Source organism: Balaenoptera physalus (genome assembly GCF_965194825.1).
Source record: "Balaenoptera physalus genome assembly, chromosome: 12".
Classification (NCBI taxonomy): Eukaryota; Metazoa; Chordata; class Mammalia; order Artiodactyla; family Balaenopteridae; genus Balaenoptera; species Balaenoptera physalus.
Genome location: NC_138897.1, coordinates 90,458,392 through 90,480,614, shown reverse-complemented (window position 1 = coordinate 90,480,614; position 22,223 = coordinate 90,458,392). Strand labels below are relative to the sequence as shown.

Sequence of the window (22,223 nt, the reverse complement as noted above, 5' to 3'; positions counted from 1 at the left end):
TGTATTCATTCATGTTGTAAAAGTTGAAACAAAACTCAAGAAAAACATGAGAATTCCCTTTGCCTCCTTCTCACTCACCAGAGGGAAAGCCATCCCTTTCTATGCATTTACACACATATTCCATGTGCGTGTTTTTTTTAAATAAGAAAAAGCTCCTACAGTGCTGGCGTTGACACTGCAGGGAATGTGTTTTGTTTTTAAAATAAAAGGGATTATGCTGTATGGATTATCACTTGCCTTTTTTTTTAACAAATGAAAATTATGTATTTACTGTTTGGATTGCCCTTTTAGAAAAATTGACAAGCGAGTCACAGAACATAAAATTAACAGTTTTAAAGTGTACAATTCAGTAGCATTTAGTACATCTTTTAATGTATTTATAATGTTGTGCCATCATCACCTCTGTTTAGTTCCAAAACATTTTCACCACCCGCAAAGGAGACCCTGCACCCATAGCAGTCACTCCCCGATCCCCCCTCCCCCCGCCTCTGGTAACGTCTAGTCTACTTTCTGTCTCTATGGATTTGCCTGTTCTGGACACTTCATATAAATGGACTCATACAATATGTGGCCTTTTGTGTCTGGCTTCTTTCACTCAGCATCATGTTTTCAAGGTTCATCCACATTGTAGCCTGTGTCAGTGCTTCATTTCTTTTTATGGTTGAATAATATTCCATCATTTGGATAGATCACATTTTTTTAATCCATACATCTGTTGATGGACATTTGAGTTACTTCCATCTTTTGGCCATTGTGAATAGTGCTGCTGTGACTTTGTCACTTGCCTTTTGCTTTTTTTTTTTTTAAAGATCAAGGGTTTTTTTTGTTTTTTTATAAATTTATTTATTTATTTGTTTATTTTTGGCTGCATTGGGTCTTTGTTGCTGCGCGCGGGCTTTCTCTAGTTGTGGCGAGCGGGGGCTACTCTTTGTTGCGGTGCGCAGGCTTCTCATTGCGGAGGCTTCTCTTGTTGCGGAGCACAGGCTCTAGGCCCACGGGCTTCAGTAGTTGTGGCATGCAGGCTCAGTAGTTGTGGCTCGCGGGCTCTAGAGCGCAGGCTCAGTAGTTGTGGCATGCAGGCTCAGTAGTTGTGGCTCGCGGGCTCTAGAGCGCAGGCTCAGTAGTTGTGGCACACGGGCTTAGTTGCTCCGCGGCATGTGGGATCTTCCCGGACCAGGGATTGAACCCAGGTCCCCTGCATTGGCAGGCAGATTCTCAACCACTGAGCCACCAGGGAAGCCCTTGCCTTTTTCTTTTAACTGGCTACATAGTGTCCCATTGTGTGGAAAGTACTTGTTTAATCATTGCCTTGCTAGTGGATGTTTAGATCATTACCAGTTTTTACTACTACAAACTCGGGACCTGGGACTGACCTTGGACTTGCTTCTCTGTGCACTTGCCCAAATGTCTCTTTAATTTAGATCCCAGGATCCTGCATTGCTGGGGTGACTAAACAGTTGCTCAGAACTCTCCTGGCTTTTGTCTATGTCTGTGAGTCTATTAAAAACTCTTAACCTTTTAATTTTTCGAAGCACTTTCGTAACGACGCTTGGACTTAGCAGCAACCTTTGGAGCAGGGAAAACTGGTATTTCTATTCTATAGATAAAATAACAGCTAACACTTAGAGACTCTTACTCTGTGCCAGGCCTGTTGTGAGCACTTCATGTAGATTAACATATGCAACCTCACAAGAGCCTCCCAGGTGGGGCCTCCACATGATCCCCATTTGCAAGTGAGAAAACAGGCACAAGGCACAAGTTCAGCTGCAAGGTAAGTGGCAAAGCCAGGAATGAGTCCGAGTAATCTAGCTCCAGACTCTAAGCTCTTGACCATTTGTTCTCTGGCTTCTTAGTCCTACAGCTACCAACACCCATGACGGATGGGGATTTCCCTGATGGTCCAGTGGTTAGGATTCTGGGCTTTCACTGCCGTGACCCGGGTTCAATCCCTGGTCGGGAAACTGAGATCCCGCAAGCCGTGAGGTGCGGCCAAAAAAACCAGTTGCTTTCTTTGGGAATTCCCTGGCGGTCCAGTGTTTAGGACTCAGCACTTTCACTGCGGTGGCCCGGGTTCAATCCCTGGTCGGGGAACTTGGATGTAGCTGGGTTCCAGATCCAGGTTTCCTTTCTCTGGGCTTATGCCCCCCTGCGCCCACCCACGTAGCTGTTCTGCTCACCTGATTTCTCCAGGAGTGGAATCTGCCCCCACCAAGAATTAAATTTAATGAGTTAGGCCCTTGATGCCCCTCCCTGGAGCCTTTGCAGGACAGGTGCTCAGAGAGCAGTGAATGCTTTAGTGCCTTTTTCACAGACTCTGCCTACGCCTGATTTCAGCCCTCCTCCTCCACACAGACACACAGACACACACACACACACACACACACACACACTCACTCATGCACTGTGTCTAAGGAGCACTTTTTCGGGAGACGTTAGCAATGTACTCTTGTCACACTAGCCCAGGCCCAGGCCCCGCCTTGCAGCAGTGGCCCAGGAGTTTTGGGAGGGGGACACCTGGTGCCCGGGACCCCCAGATGGCCCTGTGTTTCCCCATTGCAAGTCTCGGGGCCCTTCAGCTCAGGAGTCCAGCTGAAGAGCATCCTTTGAGGAGCAAGGAGTGTCTGAAGAAATAACTGACTTTATAAACTCCAAGTGGAACGTGTAGCTCTTCTTTTTCATGGCTGTATAGTATTCCATTGCTTGTTAGTATCAAGGTTTATCTGTTCATTCTACTATTTCTTAAATATTTATTTTATTTATTTTCCTTATTTTTTTGGCTGCATTGGGTCTTAGTTGCAACACACCAGGGAAGCCCTTGGTTCCCTGATCTTTGTTGAGGCATGAGGGATCTTTCCTTACAGCGTGAGGTCTCTTCGTTGCAGTGCTTGGGCTTCTCTCTAGTTGTGGCGTTCGGGTTTTCTCTCTCTAGTTGTGGTGCAAGGGCTCCAGAGCGCGTGGGCTCTGTGGTTTGCAGCACGTGGGCTCAATAGTTGGTGGTGCGTGGGCTTAGTTGCCCCGAAGCATATGGGATCTTAGTTCCCCAGCCACGGGTTGAACCCATGTCCCCTGCATTGGAAGGTGGATTCTTTACCACTGGACCACCAGGGAAGTCCCTATTTGTTCCACTGTTGATAAGTGTCTTGGCAGTTTCCAGTTTGGGGCTATGATGAATAAAGCTGCTGTGAACATTTTTGCACGTCTTGTGCTGTACAGATTGTCACTACTTTACTCACCAGTGTATCTGTCTTTTAAATAGCCACATAGTGTCTGATTTTCCTGCAGTTTATTGAACCATCCTTCTACTGGCGATCGCGTGCACTGTGCATGGAGGCCTGCGGGGCTTATACCCAGGATCAGCTGCTGGTTCACAGAGGATGTGTAACAGCATTAGTAGGTGATGCCTAATGGTTTTCCCAAGTAGCACCCCCCCACCAGCAGCTCAGACGAGCATTCCTGTTGCTCCGCCTTCTCTCCAGCACTTACATTGACAGTCCTTTTCATTTTAGCCATCCTGGTGAGGATGCTTGCCCCTTGCCCCTTCTTTCCATCCCTGCCTCTCCACTCCTGCTTGGGCTGGCATCTCTGAGGGACTTTTGCAGCTTCTCTGCATCTCGCAGCCTCATAGCTTGGTATGAGGTCCAAGGAGGAAGCTGAGTGGTCTGAGGGGCAGGCCCCCCGGTAGGAAAAGATCCTATTTCATGGCCTTGTGTGATTTCCTAATGTACTTATTTTATATGTACAGCATTGTCAGAGAGGTGGAATAGAGAAAAACATCATGGGACTTTTCCCTGGTGGTCCAGTGGTTAAGACTCTGTGCTTCCACTGCAGAGGGCACGGGTTCGATCCCTGGGCAGGGAACTAAGATCCTGCATGCCGAGTGGCGTGGCCAAAAATTAAAAAAAAAAAGAAAGAAAGAAAGAAAAGAAAAACATCAGCATGTCCCCACTTTGCAGGTGAGGAAATGGAGGTTCAGAGAGGTTAATGTCACTTCAAAAGTCAGAAGCCATATGCTGTGATGGAACCCAGGCACTCAAGGTCGTCTTTATTGCCTCCGGGGCCTCCCAGTCACTCAGTTGACAGCTTTTCTCATCACAATTCCTTTCCTTCCAGCTTGTCTCATTTGCATACCAGGCACTCCTGCCCTCCTGTAAGTCTTTCCTCTATGGCTGTCCCTTCCTGGTCTCCTTGGCCTGACCCTGCAGCTCCATGCAGGCTCTACCTGTTGAGATCCTGAGGTTCTTGTTGCCCCTTTAGAGGAAAATCCAGCCTCCTTACCTGGCCTCCAAGGCCCCTCATGGTCCAGCCTCACTCCCAGCTCAAGCCTGTATCACCCCCTCAGCCACTGTGCTTCGGCCACTGGCACTGCCCTCCAGCTCCTCAGATGCAAGGTCTCCTCCCATAGGGCCCCTGCCTGGGAACACTCATTCGCGTCACCTGGCTGCCCTTCCCCCCTTCCGGTCTCAGCATAAATGACCCTTGTCCAAGAGGCCTTCCTGCACCCACAGTCTACATTGGGTCTCCCTCATCATTCTTTCTCAGCCCCTGTTGAGTCTTTCACAGTACTTGTCATGGTCTGTGATGACACACACATCTGTCTAATGCCTGTAAGTTGGTGAGAGCAGAATTGTACCACACTTATTTGCCATCATGACCCTAGTGATTAGCTCAGTGTCATGTATACAGCAGGTGCTCGATAAATACTTGAGGAATGAATGTCGAATGTGTATGCACAGTAAAATGTGAGTACTCCCAGCAGGTGGCCCTGTCTGGAACAAAGTATGGGCTGGAGTCTGCCCCATGGTGACGCATTCTGGTGACCTGCCAGGAGCCTCTGAGTCTTGTCCCCCAGTGGGGAGGCAGAATGGCATCATGGAGAGGACACAGGACTTGGAGTCAGAAAACTTGAGTTTGAGCCCCAGCTCCGCCAATGCCTAGCTGTGCAACTTTGAACAAGTCTGTCTCTGGGCCTCAGTTTTCCGTATCTGTAAAATGGGACTCATGTTAAAACGGCAACAACAATAATACCCATTTCCAGTGGTTGGGAATGAGAATGAAATAGGGTCGTGGGTGTAAAGCAGTTTATCCTTACTGGGCTTAGTAGGAGTGAGTTATACGTTGGGAACGTGGAGGGGAACTAGTCCCTCTTCCATCAGCCGGCCTGGAGCATCTACCACGTATGAAGCCCCAGACTACAGAGACGATTGAGACAGGATGGCTGCCTTCTGGGACCGTCCTGCCTTTGTGCCTGTTACATAAAGTCTCCAGCTCATCAGGGGCAGGGTCTGGGTCTTCTCTGGGTTTGTAACCCCAGCAGCATCACACACCGTTCTAGACACGCACCATGAATGCTCATTCATCGTGGTGACTGCCTGCTTGGGAGTATCCAGGACATGAGGAGGGCGGCCAGCGGAAAAGCTTCAGATGGGATGGGGCAGCTTAGAGAAGGGAGTCCCACGGGGAGAACAGCTGAGGAATCACCCACATAGTGTCTTTTCCCCAGGGCCTGGTTGTCTAGCGGTATGTCCCCGAGTCCCATAGGGGAGGGAAATTGCAGAGGAACAATGGTTTCTCCCTTGTTAATCTGTGGTTGAGCCTGACCACCACTCTCCCCAGCTCTGGCCTCCTGGGGAGCAGGGATTAGCTCTCAGCCTTAGTGCCAATGAGAGGCTGAATAATGGGCCCCCTAAATATCAGGTCCTAATCCTTGGAACCTGTGGCTGTTACGTTATAATGGTAAAATCTTTACAGATGTAATTTAGTCAGAATCTTCAGATGGGCATTTATCCTGTACTATTTGGGTGCACCCTAAATGCCATCACAAGTGTCCTTATAAAAAGCAGGCAGAGGACTTCCCTGGTGGTCCAGTGGTTAAGACTCCGTGCTCCCAATGCAGGGGGCATGGGTTCAATCCCTGGTCAGGGAAGTTCCACATGCCTTGCTGTGCGGCCAAAAAAAAAAAAAAAAAATTTAAAAAAAAGGAGGCAGAGAGAGATTTGACATGGACAGAAGAGAAGGAGGCATGTGACCACAGAGGCAGAGACTGGAGTGATGGGACCCCAAGCCAAGGAACGCTGGCAGCCACCAGAAGCTGGAAGAGGCCAGAAACAAATTCTCCCCTAGAGTCTCCAGAGGGAGCACAGATGTGGTGACATCTTGATATTGGACTGATATTTTTTTTTTTTTTTTTTTTTTTGCCCGTGCTGCATGGCTTCCAGGATCTCAGTTCCCCAACCAGGGATAGAGCCCAGACCACGGCAGTTAAAGCCAGGAATCCTAACCACTAGCCCAGCAGGGAACTCCCAATATTGGACTGATTTTAAACTTCTGCCTTCTGGAACTTTGAGAAAATAAATTTCTGATGCTCTTAGCTACCAAAATTTGTTGGTTATTTGTTACAGCAGCACATGAAACTAATACAGCATCCATCCTCACATTCCTTAATTCACCAAAGCCCTGAGCAGACACCTACTGTGTGCCTGGCACTATACTAGTCCAGGGAATACACAGTGAATAGGTTAGGCAAGGTCTTGCCTCCTGGGCTGACAGTATACTTGGGGGACGAGGGGCAGGGAGAACAGACAACAAACAAGTAAGTAACAGACAACACCCCTTGAGCACCTGCTGTATACCAGGCATCTTCTTCAATATTGGCTTCATGTGTATTAACAAGAGCAATCCTCGCAGCAGCCCTATGGGGTAGGTACTGTTATTCCCATTTTAGAGATGTGGAAACTGAGGCACAGGTTGGGTAGCCCAAAGCCACACAATTAATAAATGGGAGAACCAGTGTTTGATCTCCAGAGCCGACCCTCTGAATCACTATGCAGTATCATCTTTCATTAGATGAAAAGATGTACCAGACACTTAGCCACTGTAAAAAGTGAGGAGATGGATGGTGTGGGAGGAGGGGGCTACTTGGGTGGGGGGTTGGTCAGGGAAGGAGAGGCCTCTGTGAGGAGGTGACTTTGAGCTGAGGCCTGAGAGTCAAGGGAAGCCAGCCTGGGGGAGGTCGGTAGGAAGGGACTTGCGGGAGCTGGAAACAGCAAATGCCCTGCGGTGGGGATGAGCAGGGGAAGGATGGAGGGGCAGAAAGCAGGCGCTGGGGAGGGGCAGACGAGCAGAGATGAGTCCAGGAGGAGGCGGGGGGCAGGTTCATCTCGGTGGGGAGCCGCCGGATGGTTTAAGCAGGGGAGGGAGGTGGACGCACCCACGGGTCCCTCTCACCCCACCCCAGGCATGTCGGAGCGGGAGCGACAGGTGATGAAGAAGCTGAAGGAGGTGGTGGACAAACAGCGCGACGAGATCCGCGCCAAGGATCGGGAGCTCGGGCTGAAGAACGAGGACGTCGAGGCTGTAAGTGCTGAGCCCCGGCCCTGTGTCCGCCCTCCCGGCCAGTGGGTACCAGCAAGAGACGGGATCTTCCCCTCAGGAGGCGCCCCTTCTCCCCGTCGGTCTCACTCCATGGGCTCCGTGGGGTGGGGATCCTGCTTACGGCTTGAGAGGCCCAGCCCTGAAACAGTTGCCGTGCGGAGGACCCTCGGCCGAGTCTTCACTGGAGCAGTAGGAGGGAACATGGCACTGCCCAGTGACCTGACTCTTTCCACACACTGAGGAGGTCCCAGGGCCTGGTCAGCCTCTGCTCTGACCCTGAGGCTTCCTCCAGCCCATCCCCCTCATGCCCCAGCATGGTCCAGGCTGCTCCGGGAACCTATACGGTGTCTCTGCCTAAATTAGAAAAAGATGCCCCTTTCTCAAGGCATGTTACTTCCCTCTGTTGGGAAATTGTCATAATATACTAACAAGACACTTATCTTCCATCTCTCATAAAATTATCATAGTAAATATACACATTGCCCATCTCTGGCATCAACAGAGTTGTAAGAACGTGAACAAATTTCAAACAAATCAAGGCATCTACAGTATGAATGGCACGCCTGTAGATGGTTTGTCCTTGTGCAGTACACAACATGATCTACTGGATGTGGCGGCCCCATCCAGTAGCCTTCCTCTCTCTACAGCTGCAGCAGCAGCAGACCCGGCTGATGAAGATCAACCACGACCTCCGGCACCGCGTCACAGTGGTGGAGGCCCAGGGGAAGGCCCTGATCGAACAGAAGGTAGAACTGGAGGCAGATCTGCAAACCAAGGAGCAGGAGATGGGCAGCCTGCGGGTGGAGCTCGGGAAGCTGAGAGAGAGGCTTCAGGGCGAGCTCAGCCAGAACGGAGAGGAGGAGCCTGTGGTGAGTGGGAAGCTGGCTTCTGCAGGCTGGCTCGAGGGGGGCCAGGCTGCCTTGCTTTTTCCCCATTACACTTGAGAGAAACGGGAGGCCGAGGGAGGGCCCGCTGCTGGCTAGAAGACACACAGCTGGGCAGAGGCAGGGCTGGGCCTGGAACCCAGGACTCCCAGCATTCTAGCCCAGGGTATCCAGCTCGGTGGTGGTTACTGGGCATCTGCCATTCATTCGTTCATTCATTCAAATAATTATTGACTGTGTTGCAGGCATGGGGGATAAAATAGAGACCTGGTTTCTGTCCGCATGGAGCTTACAACCAGTATGGGAGACAGACATTAGTCAGATAATCACATAATATACCATGTGACCCAGCAATTCCAATTCTAGGCATGTGCCCAAGAAAACTTAAAATATGTGACCACATAAAAATGTGTGCACAAATGTTCATAGCAACACTATTCCCAACAGCCAAAAGGTGGAAACTATCTACATGTCCATCAACTGATGAATGGATAAACAAAATATGATCTATGCATACAGTGGAATATTATTCAGCCATAAAAAGGAATGGAATACTGAGACATGCTATAATTTGGATGAACCTCAAAAACATGCTAAGTGAAAGTAGCCAGACACAAAAGCCCCCATATTGTATGAGTCCATTTATTTGAAATGTCCAGAATAGACCAATCCATAGAGACAGAAAGCAGATTGGTGGTTGCAGGGACTGGGGAAAGGGGAGGATGGGGAGTGACTTCTAGTGGGTACGGGGTTTCTTTCAGGGTGATGGAAATGTTCTGGAATTAGGTAGTGATGATGGTTGCGCAACTCTGAATGTACTAAAAATCTCTGAATTTCTTTAATTTTTTTTTTTTAACTTTTATTTATTTTTTGGCTGCGTTGTGTTGCGCGCGGGCTTTCTCTAGTTGTGGCGAGCGGGGGCTACTCTTCATTGTGGTGTGCGGGCTTCTCATTGCAGTGGCGTCTCTTGTTGCAGAGCACGGGCTCTAGGCGCGCAGGCTTCAGTAGATGTGGCACGTGGGCTCAGTAGTTGTAGCACGCGTGCTCTAGAGCACAAGCTCAGTAGATGTGGTACACGGGCTTAGTTGCTCCGTGGCAAGTGGGGTCTTCCCAGACCAGGGCTCGAACCCGTGTCACCTACATTGGCAGGCAGATTCTTAATCACTGTGCCACCAGGGAAGTCCCTCTCTGAATTTTATACTTTAAAAGAGTGGATCTTGGGAATTCCCTGGTGGTCCAGTGGTTAGGACTTCATGCTTCTACTGCAGGGGGCATGGGTTCAATCCCTGGTTGGGGAACTAAGATCTCACAAGCTGTGTGGCACGTCCAATGGAAAAAAAAAAAAAAAGAGTGGCTCTTATGGTAAGTGAATTATATCTCGATTTTTTTTAAAAAGGCAATTCATGCTAAAGGAGAGGGATGGTGCCAGAAGGTCGCATAACTGAGGGAGGGTCTGGAGTGCGTAACTGTGTGGACTCTAGAGCCAGTCTGCCTCGGTTCCTTACTGCCTCCGTGTCTTTGGATAAATTATTTAGCCTCTATGCACCTCAGTTTTCTCATCTCTAAAATGGGAATACTAATAACAATGTTTACCCCCAGACTGGTGTTATGAGAATTAAATGAGTTAGTTCATTTAAAGTGTTAGCTGTTGTTATTATTACCATGATAGTCTGGGGGAGTCAAAAAGGTTTCCTCAAGGAGGTGATCAAAAGAATGAGTGAAAGTAAACTAGGTGAAGGGGGGGTGGCATGTGAAAAGGCCCTGTGGCAGGAGAAATTGCAGTGCAGTCAGGAAAGTATAAGAAGGCAAGGGTGCCTGTTGTGCAAGCTGACGATGAGGGAGAGGGTATGAATAAGGTCAGAGAGGTCGGCAGGGGCCAGTGCTTCAGGCCAGGTAAGCTGCAGAGAGAAGTCTGCTTTTTATCTGCAGGCACTGTGCTGAGTGCTGTGGCGGTTCAAGCAGCTTACAGCCCAGTGCAGGAGACAGACTTGGAGACCAGCAGCCACACTTAAGGTGGAAGGGGGTTGTCTTAGTGGTAAGAGGTTGTCTTAGTCTGGGTTTCCTTGAAGCAGAGCTTGAGAAAAGGACTCTGGGCAGGAGGTTAATTTGTGAGGTGATCCCAAAGCCCAGAGAAGTGAGGGAAGGAGGAAAAGGGAATTTGAGGGTGTGTCATTGAGGTCACAGTGGGAGCTTAGTCCCTCTGGGACCTCTGAGAAGCACCATAGAACACCTCCCGGAACTGTCTTTCTGGAGAAGAAAGGCTTAGAACAGTTATCCACAAATGCCTGTCCCCAATTAGCTAAGAGTGGCCCCCGGAGGTGTCATCTCCCCAACACTCCTGGGCAGAACTTGTGGAGCAGATACTGGAGCAAAAATGGAAAGACATACAGTGTGTGCTTGAGGTGGGCCCCTGTCCACATGGATGGAACTGAGCCACAGCTGCAGCAAAATCCAGGTGGGCCCAGGATGTGACACGGGGCACCAGAGGTGTCTCCCACGTAGATGTGCCCCCGGAATGTGCCAGGAACACAGAGATAGTGCTGTTAATCCTGATGGGGGTGGCGTGGAGTTTCACGGACCAGCTCTTGCTTCAGCTGGATGTCAGTGATAATAATGCTAAGATTTTGACAGGTAGGTGTAGAAGATGGATGTGCCGTTTCAGAAAAGTATAATGAACCGTTACAGGAAAGCTCAGGGCTTGCCATTTGTTCCAGCAAATATTTATTGACTGTTTCTGGTTTGCAGGCACTGTGCTGGTCTCTTGGGTTACAGGTGGGGGAGGTAAGACAGAGGAGCTTACCATCAGGTTGGCTCTAGTCCCAGCACAGTCATTAAGTGTCTTGTGAATTCAGGCCATACACTTCTAGGTTCTTGGAAGGACAAGAACCTCTGGGATACAGATAGGGAGGTAAGGGAGAGAAGTCTTAAAAGGGAGAGGTTAGAGTCTGCTTTTGGCTAAAAGTGACAGAAGCCTAAGTTAGAATGGTTTAAGGATTTTTTTTTTTTTAAAGGAATTTTCGGCTGAATAACTAAAAGCTTTGAGTTAATGATGGCTTCAGGTATAGCTGGTTCCAGGTGCCCAAATGATGTTGTCACGAATTTATTTCAGACCTTCTCTCAGCTTTGCTTTCCTCTGTGTTGATGTCATTCTTAAGCAGCTTCTTGCCATATAGTGGCCCTGGTACTCCACCAGCTTTGCAACCCCAGCAGAAAGAAATTGCTTCTTTCCCAGATTCTCAGCGAGAGTCTCAGGGAGCCTCTCATTAGCCCACCACTGAATCAGTCTTTGTGGTCTGAGGTTAGAATATGCATGTTGTCCATTCCTGAGCCACATAGAGATGGCACCCATCTAAGCCACACTCACAGAGAGTGGGAAAGGGAAGTTTCTCCAGAGGAAAATTGCAATGACTCAGCCCGGAGATGTGCGGGAATGGATACAGGCCAATCAGAGACAACAGATGTTAATCGTCAGTGCCGGAGAGTCGGGGCTGAGAATGCCACACGCAAAAAACGCTGAGCAGTGAGGGATGTGGATTCTTTCACAGGGTTTCTGCAGGGGAGTGACAGGATCAGCTCTGAGCTTATGGAGGACAGTTTGAGCAAGGAGCTGGTGGCAGACATGGCTGTCGGGAGCCTTTTGCAATAGTCCCGGCAAGACAGGTGAGGGCTGGACCAAATCTGTAGCAGCGGGATGGAGAGGAGGAGCCAGTGGGCGAAGCTTGGGGCTGTCACACCCCCCCGCAACCTGCCCTGGGTACCCCTTCCAACCTCCTGAGCCCCACGAGAGCTCAGGCCTGTCTCCGGCTGGGCAGGTGGGGCCTGGTCCAAACCTGGGTCCTGAGGACATCATCACCCCAGCCGCAAGACTCTGAGCCCCGCTCCAGGTCTCTTTAGAACAAGGACATTTCGCACCATGGCACGGCTGCCGGTCGGTTGCAGTTTCCTTTCTGGCACCATGGGGGTGGGACAGAAACAGGGGAGTAAAATCCGGTAGCAGTTACGACTAACCCACTGAGCTTCTTGGCAGCGTCTGTTCCCAAACCCAGGGCGTCTTTGCAGGGTTCGACGCCATCCCTTGGAGCTGAGTGGCGTTCAGGATGCTTGTCACTCAAACAGGAAAACCGCAGGTAGTGGTGGCTTCGTCACCTGCTGCCATGTGACTTGGGACCTGTCCATCTCTTTGATGGTCAGTTTCCTATCTGACAAATGAGGGACATGAACTTGACTTGATTCAGTCGGTCTAAAAGTTAGTGTGGCTGGGATAGAGGGCGGTGGGATCAGAGGAGGACACAGTGAATTCTGAGTGGAGAGGAGAGGGCAGTGCAGGTCTTCAGGGCTTTGAGATGGGTCTTGCGGGATGGGTAGGATGTCCAGGGGTGGAATGTGGGGCAGGCCATTCCAGGCGGGACGAACAGCATGACCCGGACTAGAGAACGTGCCGGGTGTGGCTGGGGTGGCGGTTAGTCCTGGCACCAGGTTGGTGAGGGAAGGTGGGAGCTGTGGAGGGATCCAGAGCCGGGGAGGATTCCATTCTTATCATTGCCTCTTGATTCATACGATTCTCTCTGAGATGCGTCACTGTCATCTCAGTGTGACCTCCAGTAGGCAAGACTCTTTGTATATTTTTAGAACATATTTATTGAGGTGGAATCTATTGAGATGTAATTCACAGACTATACAATCCAACCATTTAAAGTGTACAAGTCAGTGTTTTTTTGTTTGTTTGTTTGGTTTTCGTTTTGTTTAGTTTCTTCATTTTTTGGCCGCGCCGCATGGCCTGTGGGATCTCAGTTCCCTGATCGGGGATCGAACCCGCGCCCCCTGCATTAGAAGGGCGGAATCTTAACCGCTGGACCACCAGGGAAGTCCCCAAGTCAGTGGTTTTTAGTATATTCACTATATTGTGAGATCGTCACTGCTATCTAGAGCTTTTCCATCACCCCAGAAAGCTACGCCGTACACATTAGCACTCACTCCCCATCTCTGTCTCCCCCCCAGCCCCTGGCAACCACTAATCTACTTCCTGTCTCTATGGATTTGCCTCTTTCGGACATTTCATTGAAATGGAATCATACAACATGTGATCCTGGCTGCCTTCTCACTCGGCAGTTCATCCAGCTCCTCATATTTTAACTGACAGTTTTCCTGCTTTTGACAGTTTGACATATAAACCCTTAAGAAAATGAGGTTGGCTTCCTGTCTAAAGGACTTTATATAAAATCAATAAGAAAACTGTAAAGTTAATAGTACCTCCTTGATGTCACTGTCTCTGCCTTACAAGTTCTGATTCTTAGTAAGTTAGGGTTTTGTTTTTTTTTTAAGTATACAGGGAAAGCAGATAGGGTCCTGATGGCTGGCCTGTGAAACAGGGTTTTCATGCTGAATTCATTCGCGGTAGCCTAGAGCTACCAAGAGTGACCAGAGCACAGTCATTCCCCATTGCTGGGCCAGGGGCTGCTCAGAAGTATGTTCAGTGGCCCTTAAGAGCACAGGAAGTGGCCTTGCTGTGCCCAGGCAGTCGGGAGTGTGCCCAGGAGGCCAGGCCTCAGGATGGAGAGCCCTGGTGGAGGGTGTCACCTCCCTAAGGCCTCTGGGCAGGCCCCATTGCTTGTCAGCCGGTCTCTGGGGCCTCCCTAGGGAGCACCTGGGGCCTCGGGCATCTCCCTCAGGCTGTGCCCAGAGATCCTCAGGGGACCAGCAGACAATCGGTGATAACCCGAGCCACCTCCGTGGTCCCTCGTGGCATAAGCCTAGAAGGCTCGCTGCTGATCAGCCCGACTGCCGTGTCGGGAAGAGCCTTGGCTGTGTCTCTTGAGGACTGGGCTGTATCAGTGCCTGTGTTGGTCTCCAGAAGAGCTGGAGCCCCAAGCTTACCCTCTTCTGCACTTCCAGGCAATGGTCCCAGAAGTCAGGACTTTTTTTGCAAACCAGTCTGGGAATCCCGCAAGCTATAAGGGAATCAGGTTGCTCCTCTGATAAAAGAGCTGTCCCTGGGACTTCCCTGGCGGTCCAGTGGTTAAGACTCCATGCTGCCAATGCAGGGGGCACGGGTTCGATTCCTGGTCAGGGAACTAAGATCCCACAAGCCGCTCAGCATGACCAAAAAAAAAAAGAGCTGTCCAGAGGAAAAGAACTCAGATTCTAAGGAAGCCCTTTGATGTCCTGGGTGATGACAAACCAAGGGAACTGCTGCGGCTTGAAAGCCTGTGTTCATAGGAATCCCCGGATGTCTGGGCGGGAAGGGCCCTTAGAAATATTACTGGGTTTTTTTGTTTTGTTTTGTTTTTTTGGTCCACGCTGCACGGCATGTGGGATCTTAGTTCCCCGACCAGGGATCGAACCTGCGCCCCCTGCATTGGCAGCGCGGAGTCTTAACCACTGGACCGCCAGGGAAGTCCTTATTGGATTTTTGAGGGCTAGATGGGGAAACGAGGGCCCAGGGAGGAGCAAGCAGCTTGCCCAAAGTCCCCTTGGAAAGTGAGGGGCGTGTGGACCCGTCAGCCGGCCCTTCCCAGAGAGGCCGAAAGTCAGGGGACTTGCCCAGTGAATGTCAGGGCCTGAGTTGTTTGGGGAGGGAGGGGCTGGAGGGAATGTGTGAGCCTGAGATTAGAGTCTACAGCCGCCAGCACCTATGGAGTCCACAGGCAGGGAAGGAAAAAGGGGAGGGCAGTGGGCAGCCATAGAAATAGCATGTAAAAGGGAGCAGCTGCTATGCAGTTACCAGCCCATTGCTGCCATGTGGACCCAGTGTGACCCAGTCTTCCAATTTTTTTCCCAAAAGGAAGCCCCAAACCCAAACTTCAGTGTGAAATCTCCTGATCTAAAACCATTGGCAACTAATTCAAAAGAGTTTTAGAACACAGTGAAGGCCAAACAAAATGGGGGAGGGGGCCCCCGCTGGGGTGGGCCCAGAGTTCTTGGTGAACTCCTACACATTCGTCAAGACCCCATGCACAGAGACCACATCTGCAGTAACGTCTTCCGTGATCCTTCTCAGAGCCTGATGTCCTTGTACCTCTTTAATTATATTACCTTGTAAATTTGTGTGTATCTTTCCTCCACCACCAACTGTCCTATTCGTCTCATTAGCTCAGTGACCAGCAGGCACAAAGTTGATGCCCAGTAATGTTAAGTAAATACTAGACATCCGAGGATGCTCTGTGATTAACCTGGGTAGAGGAAGAGAAGGGAACTGGCATTAGTGAGTGCCTGCTGTATACTAGGCATTTGCACTACGGAGCTTGGGTAGGGGGTACCAGCTGAATGTGTGGCCATCAGGTAGTCCGAGGAGCAGCCCCCAAGGCTCTGCAGAGGGAGTCAAACGCTGAAGATGTACCCTGAGGACACAGCCCCCCGAAGGTGTGGCATCAGCAGACGCCTTAGAGTGCCTTCTCGGGAAGTTAAATCCTCCACCATTTCCTCCCCAAGTTCGTGGGTGGGAAGAGGCCCCACTCTGATGCCCAGCCGGTCTGAGGGGGCGGCGTGTGTCAGGTTTCACTTTCCTGCTGCCACGATGCGCCTCCCCTGCTGCCTGCTGCTTGCTGCTGACCTGCCGGGTGGCTCTTCTGTCACCTGATCTGCCCTGGTGGGAGGTGTCTCCTTTCAAGTGTCCTTTCCCAGAACAGCATGTCCCTGACTCTCCCAGGACGTGAGGCCTCTCAGCTCTGCCTTCTGGAGTCCTTCAGCATCCTGGCCCATCTAGGTGGGAGTCCCTTTCTCCTTGTGCTTCTGTGGGATTTTTTTTTTTTTTGGTGGGGGCGGGGGGCAGTTCTGTATTTCAGTCCCTCCTTCCCCTGTTCCAGAGCTTTCCCACTGTTGTCCTAAGCTTTTGTCCACTCCTTCTAGACGATCACGAGACATTGGCAGCTCAAGGGTGTCAGGAATAGTACACTGCCTGGAGAGTGTGGGCCACCCGCAGATTTGGACAGCTGACTCGGAAAGCTTGCAAAAACTTCCTTGCTATCAAAAAAGAAAAAAATGTTGGCAAGGATGTGGAGAATGTCAAACCCCTCCTACACTGCTAGCAGGAATGTAAAATGGGGCGGCCACTGTGGAAAACTGTTTGGCAGTTCCTCCAAAAGTTAAACATAGAGTCACCATATGACCCAGCAGTTCCACTCCTAGGTGTATACCCCAAAGAACTGAAAACAGGTGTTCAAACAAATTTTCATACACAGATGTTCATGGTAGCCTTGTTCCCAATAGCCAAAAGGTAGAAACAACCCAAATGTCCATCAGTGGATAAAAGGATAAATAAAATGTCTCTTCACACAGTGGAATATTATTCAGCCATGAAAAGGAATGAAGTACTGACACAGGCTACAATGTGGATGAACCTTGAAAACATGATGCTGAGTGAAAGAAGCCAGACACAAAAAGCCACATATCATATGATTCCATTTCTAGGAAATGTCCAGAAAAGGCAGATCCATAGAGATGGAAAGAAGATGGTGGTTGCCAGGGGCTGGGGGGGAGGGGTGCATGGGGAGTGACTGCTAATGGGTGTGGAGTTTCCTCTGGAAAATATTTTGGAACTAGGTAGAGGTGGTAGTTGCACAGCACTGTGAATGTCCTAAACACCACCCGCCGCAGTGCACGTTTTAAAATGGAAATTTTATGTTAAGTGAATTTTATCACAATTTTTTTTAAAAAAGCTCCTTGCTGTGGAAGAGGGCAGGAGGATGGGATTTTGGTGTGAAGCAGGTGATTTAACAGGCTAGGATCCACCTGTGTCACCTGTGTGGAAAAGAAAGAAATGCCCTGCATGTGAACATTGGCTGTGATGTTACCCACTCGCCTGCCCCAACCAGGGCTTCCACCAAACTCCAGTGAAAAGATGCTCACAGCCACTGGGGAGGAGCAGGCTTGACCAGAAGGCCAGTAACAAATGGGAAACTGTATATGACTTAATAGCAAATGAAAAGGAATAGAGAATTGCGCATTGTCTCTGATTCCAACAACTTTGGCCAAATTAGCAATGCACTTGGCTAGAAAATGAGTCAAGAACATGGGAGAGGGAAAGCAGGCAGATTGAAGAGGGTGGCAGCATTGGGTAGTACGCGGTTTCTTCTCCTCGGACACCTTTTAATGTTATTTGTAATAAAACCCTGAGTCAGGTGGGGAGGCGCCAGGACTGCGGGTCTGGCTATTGAGAAGGCAAACAATGCGCAGGTGGCCGCGGGCTTTGGTCTCCCGAGGGACGCTGACTGCACAGAACATGAGCAGAGGCCACCCTCGAGTTCTTAAAATAGCATCCTCAGCAAGCTGCTCAGGCCCTGGGAGGGTGGGAAATTCGGGCTCCGGCAGGATGTGGAGTGGGTGCTGGTGGCGGCGGCCAGGAATTCATTAGCAGCATCTCTGCCCTCCTCCAGATGGAGCTGGGCGGAGACGCGTGTGTCTCCGAGGCGGAGAAGGTGGCCATGGATCTCAAGGACCCCAACCGCCCCCGGTTCACACTGCAGGAGCTGCGGGACGTGCTGCACGAGAGGAACGAGCTCAAGTCCAAAGTGTTTTTGTTGCAGGAGGAGCTGGCATACTATAAGAGGTGAGTGCCCCTGGGAGCTCCCAGGCTGGCTCCTTTCTGAGGTTGTGCAGAGTCTGGGGACAAATTCGCACCTGGAAGACAAGGATTGCATCTGTATTCGTTGTGGGGACCGTCTCTGGCCTGAAGCACGTACATACCAACTCATAATTCCTTTCTGAACCTCTTGGGCTCAGGTGCATTCCTGTTAGAGAAGAATATTATGTATACTGTATTACCTTATTACCTTATACTACCAGCGAGTTCTGGGGCAGCTCTCCCAAAATCAAACACGTGAATATTTTTGCAGCAAAAGATACGAACATTCCTACTAAATGGGATAAATAAAGACTATAAACAGCCTCACGAGATTTCATTTCAGGTTTTGCCACCAAGTGAATGACCAAAAATAAAACAAAATGAATTTTGGTTTTTAGAGCTTTTTGGATTTTGGAATTAGAGATAAGAGATGGTGGAGCGATAGAGCCTAATATTTGATCATTTAGTCCATCCGTGGCCAATGAACTCCTTGTACATATTAGAGCCGCACTGTCTGATACACTAGCCACGAGCCATATGTGGCTATTTAAATTTAAATGAGTTAAACTTAAGTAAAATGTAAAATTCAGTTCCTCAGTTGCACTCGGCACATTTCAAGTGTTCCATTGGCACTTGTGGCTAGTGGCCACTGTATTGAACAATGAAGATATAGAATATTTCCATCCTCGTGGAAAGTTCTGGGGACAGTACTGCCCTTGACTTAGACCACCGTCTAATACCATGCCACCTCACACTTGTTCAGCTTTGTACACACTACCCTTCTATTGGTTCCTCAGAACACACCATGCTTGGTTCTACCTCAAGACCTTTGCACATGCTGCTTCTGCAGCTGGGAAAACACTCCCCTTGGTTCTTCCCATGGTTGGCTCCTGGTCATTCAGGGTTCAGGTCAGATGTCACCTCCTGAGAGAGGCCTTCCTTCTCCATCAACACCCCTCCAAAGTAGCGCTCTGTCCTAGTCACTGTCTATCACTTTACCCAGTTTTACTTTCTTCATGGCACCTTTCACCGTCTCACATTATCCTGTTTATGAACATGCTTGTTTTATTGTCCGTTTCCACATCAGACTGCAACAACGTGAGACCAGAAACCTTATCTGTCTTGTTCATGACTAACTTCCCTGCACTTAGGATGCAGCTTAGCTCAGAGTAGACGCACAACAACTACCTGTTGAATGGAAAGCTGGAAGGAAGGACAGATGCACCAGATGCGGTCCCTGCCCCAGTAGGGAAGATAAGACATCAGAGAAAACACAGTGCCACACATTTTTATTGAAAACCCACTGTGAGTCTGCCACATAAGAAAGTTTTATGACAGTGTGTGCACTGGCTGTTCAAAGAAGAGAGGAATCACTTCTGGCTTGGGAATGGGGCAGAAATCAGGAAGGCTTCATGGAGGAGGTGGCATTTGAACTGGGCCTTCCCTAAAGGATAGGGGGGTACGTTTCAGGTATGGGAGATGTTGTGGGTGGCATATTCCAGGCAGAATAAACCACAAAGGTGTGGAGACAAGGAAGCATTTGGCAAGAACAGGAAATAGGAAGCCATTCTTTTCAGCTAGAATCTCCAAAGTAAACTTAAAATAGAGATGTGGGTACCTTCCTGAAATTTCTCACATGTGACCAACTGGGCCAAAGGGCCTGCAGGCACCTGTGACCGTTGCCTCCAGGACTGATCCTTCCTCTTAACTGGCCATTCCAGAGGCCAGCCCCCGAGGCAGAGAGCCTATGGGGCAAAGGCCACCGTTGCTGTCCTCCTGGGTCCCTTATTTTCACTCCCCTGAAAAAGTACATGCCCTCCCAGACCATCAGAGAGAATATTCCAACTCTCATGGAATTTTTGACTCTTATCTCACACCTCTCAACTCCTTCCAGTGAAGAAATAGAAGAGGAAAATCGAATACCCCAACCTCCACCCGTCACCCACCCGAGAATGTCCCCCCAGCCGGAGTCTGGGATCAAGCGACTGTAAGTGCTGCGCTCCCGGCGTCTGGGGCTGCTCGCTCGCGGCTGAGCTGGTGGCTCACACGGCCTCTCACTTCTCCTGGGCACCTGCTCCAGGGCTGGGCTTGTTACTAACCACCTTCCGCGGGGCTGGGCCTAAACCCGGGGCACGCTGGGCCTGGCCCTTGACTGCAGAGTCACCTCTGTACATTGAAGGCTGAGTTCCTCCTTGGGGGGGTCCCTGGGCAGAGAGGTTTGGGGAAGGCCGAGGGGGCGGGAAAGGGCTGGGGCCTGGGCTTGCTTGAGTGTGTCAGGCGGGGCATGTCTTTGAGGACAGCAAATACTGCGTGGTGGGAAAGGTTCACGCATCTTAAGGCCTTGAAACCCCAGCTCCGAGGTGTGCGAATGGCCGCAGGTCCACCCCGTATATGCTTTTCTGTGATGACTTCACCTATCCATCTGTCTCTCCATTAAGTATTCATTGGTGCATAATACACGCAGCGCTGGGCCCTGGTGGCTGTGGGGGACACACAAGAGAAGGGGCGACCTAGTCCTTGCCCTCAACTAGACTTAAAGCTACTTCGGAGTCCTTGCATCAAAAGACTCCTTTGAGATTTGAATGAGAGTTTGCAGACCCTTTCGGCGGCGGCGGGGGGTGTGAGGGTGGAATCATACAGTCTTGCAAACGGTTTTAGGTTCGTTGACCCCTGTAGCCCTTCAGATAAAGGGTTAAAGCTCTGGTCTAGTTAGCTAATATCTAGTAAGAACCTACTGTGTGCTATTATCTAGTAAGATCCTACTATGTGCTAATATCTACTAAGAACCTATCTGCCGGGTACCGTTCCTGCAGATAATGGCACTGAGTCTTCACCGTAGCCCTGTGAGGTGGGGGCAGTGTCATCCCCATTTTACAGTTAAGGAAACTGAGGCACTGAAGTCAATCACCTGCCTAGGGTCATACAGCTAATAAGAGGCAGAGCCAGCGTTCGAACCCAGGCAGCCTGGCCCAGAGCCCACGTTTTAAACTCTGCAGGAGGGCCTCCTGCTCCCAGTTGTCTCGTGGCCTCATTTTGTCCCCTGAGAGGGTCTTCCTGACTCTCAGCCTTGCACCTTCTTACAGAAGAGGCTTCGGTTTTTCCCCCCAAACCCTGGTAGAAGCTTTGTGAAAGCGAGTGGCATGGGTTGGAAAGCCAACTGGGGTGTGTGGGGAGAGGAATTGCAGTGTTACTCGGATGCCTCAACCTTTATATTCCAGTTTTGTTTGGAAATTCTTGGCTAGTTCTTATCCTGTGAATTGACGTAATCCTCGGTGTTGGGGGATAGGAAGGGAACGCAAAATGTGTGTAACTGCTGGACCCTCTGCTCTTAGAAAGGGGCGACTTGTTCAGATGCCGGGCCCTGGGAAAGGCTAGCCGCCCTCTGGAGTGTGTGGATTAACACGTGGCTCCTTTCCAAGCCTCTCCTGCCAGCTTCACGTTGCTTGTTTGCTTGGCCCTCGGTCAAGCAGATCTGCTGGATTTGGGAGGGGGTGTGGTCCCCAGTTCTGGTTAGGGATAAATATTTCTTGGGGGTGAAGCTTGGAACCAGATAGGCTTCCTCTGGATCCCAACACCATGTTGGCCACGTATTAGTTTGTAATCTCCCACAGGCACTTGAAACGCAACTCAAAGTAATTTAAAGAAAGAAAAACTGTTGGCCAAGCAACTAAAAATTTTCAGGTCACCCTGGCTTCAGGCTCAGCTGGACCCAGGTCTTGTTCTCAGGGCTCTGCCTGCTTCCCTCCACCTCTACCTGTTTTCCTTTCTGTGGGCTGTATTCTTGGGCGTGCTGTCCCCTCAGGGTGGCAATATGGCCACCATCGGCTCAGGCTTCTGCTTTCTTGTCTGAAACTCCAGTGGGAAGAGAGAATCTCCCACAGAAGTCACAGCATTGAGTCTCCTTGGCTCTGACTGGGTCACATGATCACCCCACAGGGCAGTGCATCCATAGGTCTGGTCTGGGTCTCATTCTCACGCCTGAAACTTAGAGTAGCTTTAACTCCATCCAGTTCCCATGGTCTGGGATTAGGGGAAGGACAGACCCCAAGCAAGATCAGTTTGCTGAGCAGACAGAAGTAACCGGCATCCACTGTAGACTCATCCTGGGGGAGAGGGAGCCCTCTGGTCTCGATTCTATGATGTACTCAGTATCCTTGGTTAGGGTTTCCCATCCAGTGCTTGCCAAGAAATGGGATGGACTTCGCTTAGACCCTGATCTGTCCACCAGCCCCACTTGCATGTAAGGATGAGCAGAAGTGATCTTAAATGCTTTGGGTTAAAACCTGGGGAAACTGAGAAAAAGTTCATGAGCCCACACAGTTCCTCCCTTGGCTAAGGGAGGGGTGAGACCAAGAGACCAGCATCTATCTTCTTCTTTCAGCAGTTCCTTCCCTTTAACAATCAGACCT

General features: G+C 50.1%; 1 protein-coding gene across 7 annotated transcripts in view; it reads left to right on the top strand.

Annotated features, from left to right (window-relative positions):
• RILPL1 (Rab interacting lysosomal protein like 1) overlaps window positions 1-22,223 on the top strand; it is a 44,312-nt gene that overhangs the window by 15,564 nt on the left and 6,525 nt on the right. For 6 of the 7 annotated variants that reach the window (XM_082418283.1, XM_082418284.1, XM_082418285.1 and 3 more), the window contains exons 3-6: window positions 7,235-7,353; window positions 8,019-8,240; window positions 17,627-17,799; window positions 19,709-19,801. In XM_082418283.1, coding sequence (XP_082274409.1) covers window positions 7,235-7,353; window positions 8,019-8,240; window positions 17,627-17,799; window positions 19,709-19,801 — 607 coding nt within the window. The remainder of the gene's footprint in view (window positions 1-7,234; window positions 7,354-8,018; window positions 8,241-17,626; window positions 17,800-19,708; window positions 19,802-22,223) is intronic. The other variant, XM_082418288.1, reaches the window with a different exon arrangement.